The sequence below is a fragment of the Cebus imitator genome, unplaced genomic scaffold, assembly GCF_001604975.1.
Source record: "Cebus imitator isolate Cc_AM_T3 unplaced genomic scaffold, Cebus_imitator-1.0 Scaffold8, whole genome shotgun sequence".
NCBI classification, from domain to species: Eukaryota; Metazoa; Chordata; class Mammalia; order Primates; family Cebidae; genus Cebus; species Cebus imitator.
This window is the reverse complement of record NW_016107323.1, coordinates 4,760,846-4,765,479: the sequence shown is the minus strand read 5'-3', so window position 1 is coordinate 4,765,479 and position 4,634 is coordinate 4,760,846. Positions and strand designations below refer to the sequence as shown.

At 42.9% G+C, this 4,634-nt stretch overlaps 1 protein-coding gene across 2 annotated transcripts in view; it reads left to right on the top strand.

Moving 5' to 3' along the window:
• The window catches only part of PRDM4 (PR/SET domain 4), a 32,936-nt gene that overhangs the window by 24,511 nt on the left and 3,791 nt on the right, over nucleotides 1-4,634 (top strand). For both annotated transcript variants that reach the window (XM_017541079.2, XM_017541074.2), the window contains exon 11: nucleotides 1,233-1,401. In XM_017541079.2, the coding sequence (XP_017396568.1) occupies nucleotides 1,233-1,401 (169 nt within the window). The remainder of the gene's footprint in view (nucleotides 1-1,232; nucleotides 1,402-4,634) is intronic.

The following is a 4,634-nucleotide window of genomic DNA, read 5'->3' as shown; positions in this document are numbered from 1 at the left end:
CAACCTCCGTCTCCTGGGTTCAGGCAATTCTCTTGCCTCAGCCTCAGCCTCCTGAGTAGCTGGGATTACAGGCACGTGCCACCATGCCCAGCTAATTTTTTGTATTTTTAGTTGAGACGGGGTTTCACCGTGTTGACCAGGATGGTCTCGATCTCTTGACCTCGTGATCCACCTGCCTCAGCCTCCCAAAGTGCTGGGATTACAGGCTTGAGCCACCGCGCCCGGCCCCTGAGCTTCCATTTTCTAAACTCCATGCAAAACAACGCCTTTCTTTTAGTATTTAAAAAAAAAATTTTTTTTTTTGAGACAGGGTCTCACTCTGTCACCCCGGCTGGAGTTCGGTGGCACCGTCTTGGCTCACTGCAAGTTCTGCCTCCAGGGCTCAGGTGATCCTTCCACCTCAGTCTCCTGAGTAGCATGGACTGCAGACCTGTGCCACCACACCTGACTAATTTTTTTATTTTTAATATAGATGGGGTTTTGCCATGTTGCCCAGGCTGCTCTTGTACCCCTGGGCTCAAGCAATCTGCCCACCTCAGCCTCCTAAAATGCTGGGATTATAGTCCTGAGCCATCATGCCTGGCCACTAACTTTTTGAAATGCATGCTACAAAATAACTGATGGTTTTAGCTTTCTTGTTTGAGTCATCTTTTCTCCAAATCTTCAGAAATTTCTTCTCATTCTTTTGCAACAGAGACCTTATGGTCCACAAAGCCTAAAACTCTATCTAGCCTTTAAGAGCCTTGCTGACCACTGACTTAGAGAAATCTTATTTTTGCATTCCTGGAAGGATTTTTATTTCATCCCTGGTTTCTGAGGCCATATTATATGTTTTAAAAAAGTAGAAAACTATAAAATCTAGCTTGTAAAAATGTTTCCCTATAGACAAGTCCTAGAATTCATGAAGTTTTTTTGCTTAATGTTTGTGTTAGGTAGGGCACTAATCATTTTTTTTTTTCAAGTTTTAGATATCACCTATAAATTTTTAAAAAATACATGTTTAGGTCAAGAGGTCCTAAAGGAGATCAGATTAATCTACTAGCTTTAGTTGCACAATAAAAACTCAGTGGCTCTGAGTGGCCCCGCATAGACTACCCTAGAAAGTAAAGTGCCACTTAGCAGTCAGCTCAGTTTCATTCCTGCCTCTGCTGCATGCCCATATATGTACCTGCTTGTCTCAGGGATGCCAGCAGTTTTTTTCTTCATGGGTAATACCTTGGGGTGATTTGCAGGTCAGAAGAACTACAGGTGTACTTTGTGTGACAAGTCTTTCACCCAGAAGGCTCACCTGGAGTCCCACATGGTTATCCACACTGGGGAGAAGAATCTCAAGTGTGATTACTGTGACAAGTTGTTTATGCGGAGGCAGGACCTCAAGCAGCACGTGCTTATCCACACTCAGTAAGTAACCCTGCAGCCAAGACGTCGTTCCTCAGGTGGTGAGTCTTCGTGTGGCTGCAGCTGCCCTTGAAGGGCGTGGGAGTTCTGGCTTGTTATCTGTTTCCTGCCTTGGTGCCATGGTAGATACCTCCTGTGTTCCGTGTAGCCAAGCTAAGGTTGGAATGCTGTTTTTGCCGTTAGCCTAGAAGATTTCACTTGTTAGCTTTCTTTTTCTTATTTTTCACATGCACTGTTTTGTCATGTCTTCAAAAATATAGAGGCAAAAAGGGCTATTGACTGCAAGTGGTTGCTTATAGTTAGACGATAGTGTGCATAGGAGAGAGGGATGGAATGAGAGGAGTGAAGGTCAGCAGCTACACCGTGAAGAGTCTTTGATCCTACAAAGAAAATTCAATTTCCTTCTAGAAATAATGGTGAGACGCTGAAGTATCTGCCAGCCCCTGCCATTCTGGAACTGTTCTGTTGGGTGTGTGTGTGTGTGTGTATGTTTCTGAATTACAGTAAAAAAAAAATATCGTCTTAACCATTTGTAAGTGTCCAATTCAACAGTGTTAGTTACATTCACATTGTTGTGCAAGCACTATAGGATTTTAAGGAAAGAGTGTCATAGTGATATACCCATTCTGTTAATAAGAAGATTACTTAGGCAGCTGAGTAGAGGATGATTGAGGGTGGAGAAGACCACATATTGGAAGGCCAATTAGGAATTTATTGCATGAATCCAAGTGTAATTAAATGTCTAGACTGCATTAGTCACAGTGATCGTAGAAAGAAGAGATAGATTTTGTTGTCTTTAGCGTTTAGCAAGTGTCACAAGAGGAAGAAAACATATGGAGATTCTCTTTAGAAATCTGTCTTCACTGGAAACATTATATTCTTAATGTAGAATTTAGATAAACACTTTGCTTTGATAGCAGTTCTGTCTCCTTCCTCATCACAATGCAGCTGGAGACATTAAACAGCCAAGGAGTCTGGATCTACCTTCCTAACTCTCAGAAGGACATTCTAAAACAAAGAATTCTTTAGTTTTATTGCTAGTGTGAAATTTTAGAAAATTAGACAAATTATCAAATATTACATTGGACTGTGCAATATTGGAGCCAAAAGAGATCCTCAGGATCATCTAGTCTAACAGCCTGTCTAGGCAGCCCAGCTTGCGATAATAAAATACCACAGACTGTGTGGCTCAAACAACAGAGGGGAGACACAGTGAGAGAAGGCAGCCATGCAGGCCGGGAAGAGGGCCCCACCGGAACCCAGCCAGGCTGGTACCCTCATCTGAGACTTCTAGCCTCCAGGACAGTGAGAAAATACATTTCTCTTGAGAGAATGAAACAGAAAGAATGAGAGCTCTGATCTCTTCTCATAAGGACACTAATCCCATCATGGAGGGCCCATCCTCATGACCTCATCTAACCCTAATTGCCTTCCAAAGGCTCCACCTCACATTGGGGGTTAGGACTCCCATCACACTGGCTTTTAGGGTTTCAACATATGAATTTGGGATCGGGGGATAAATATTTGTCCAGAAGACTGCCCGTTATAATTGCTAGAAACTGAAAAACAGCAATTGATGCTAGGACCCTACCTGTGGGAATTCTAATTTAATTGGTCAGAGTTAGAGCCCTGGCCTTGGTATTTTAAAAAGCTCTCCAAGTGTCTCTCATGCCCAGCCGGGGTTAAGGACTACTGACTTCATCCATATGCAAGACTGATTTCCACAGTGTCTCTGGCAAGTGGATATATTGTTTCTTAAATATCACACAATTATAGTTTGAGGAAAAGTTTTGCTTGAATCAAACTAATATCAGCTTCTATCCTTTCATTTTACATTTGCTTAGCAAATGTGGATCTGGACTCTTTGTCAGGATGAGAAAATATGGTAAGCCTCTTTGCCAAACTTTCATAGGATAGAAGTTTTTTGGACTGTCAAAACTTAAAGCTGGTTTAAGTGATTCATATAAGAAGCACTATTCCCTCAAAATATTTTTGAAGGAGACTTTAGGCTTCCTATGGAGATCATTGGTAAAATTTTCAGATGCTCGTATTTTTACTTTGGGGCATTTCAAAGTGGATATAGTAATATTGGCAGTCTTTTTATTTATCTACTTAAAAAGAAAACAGGCTGGGCACAGTGGTTCATGCCTGTAATCCCAGCACTTTGGGAGGCTAAGGCTGGCGGATCACCTGAGGTCAGGAGTTTGAGACCAGCCTGACCAACATGGTGAAACCCCATCTCTACTAAAAATACAAAATTTATCTGGGTATGGTTGTGGGCACCTGTAATCTCAGCTAGTCCAGATCACGCCACTGCACTCCAACCTGGGCAGTGGAGCAAGACTCCGTCTCAGAGAGAGAGAGAAAAAACAACTGTAGCTGTAAACCCAATTGTAAGAGTTCTCCCTCGGTGTTCTCCCGAGAGTGGAAGGGTTGACAGAACCTTGCTTTGCCCTACCAGTAAAAAAGAGGAACTGAGAGGAAGAGCAGTGAAGTTTACTCCCCAGATCATCTTGTCTCATGGCTTTAGATACTATCTTAATGATTTATGTCTCCAGCTTCTTACACCTCACTATCATCCAGCAGCTCTGATGCCCTGGATGTCTACTAGGCAACTTAAACCTAATCTGTCCCAAACTCAACTCAATATTACCCCACAAACTTGATTTCTTCCGGTGCTGAACAGCTCATTAAATGGCACCACCATTATTCACCTCAGTGGTCAAGCCAAACACCTTGGAATAATTCTCAACTCAGTTTTTCCTTCCTTCCTTCCTTCATTCAACTATCATCACCTTGTCCAGATTACTGGCTTTTCTTGTATGGATGGCTTCAGTAGCCTCCCAATTGATCTCCCTGCTACTGCTTCTATTTCTCTATTCCACGGCACAGATGAACACATTTACACACAGTATTCTGTCCATGGTGCCAGAACAATCCATTTCAAATATAAGTCATTTTTGTGCCTGCCTCTACTCGTAAATCTCTGATGGCTTTCCATTGTATTTGTATTAAAAACTTTTTACCAGGCCGGGCATGGTGGCTCACGCCTGTAATCCCAGCACTTTGGGAGGCTGAGGCGGGTGGATCACGAGGTCAAGAGATCGAGACCATCCTGGTCAACATGGTGAAACCCCGTCTCTACTAAAAATACAAAACATTAGCTGGGCATGGTGGCGCGTGCCTGTAATCCCAGCTACTCAGGAGGCTGAGGCAGGAGAATTGCCTGAACCCAG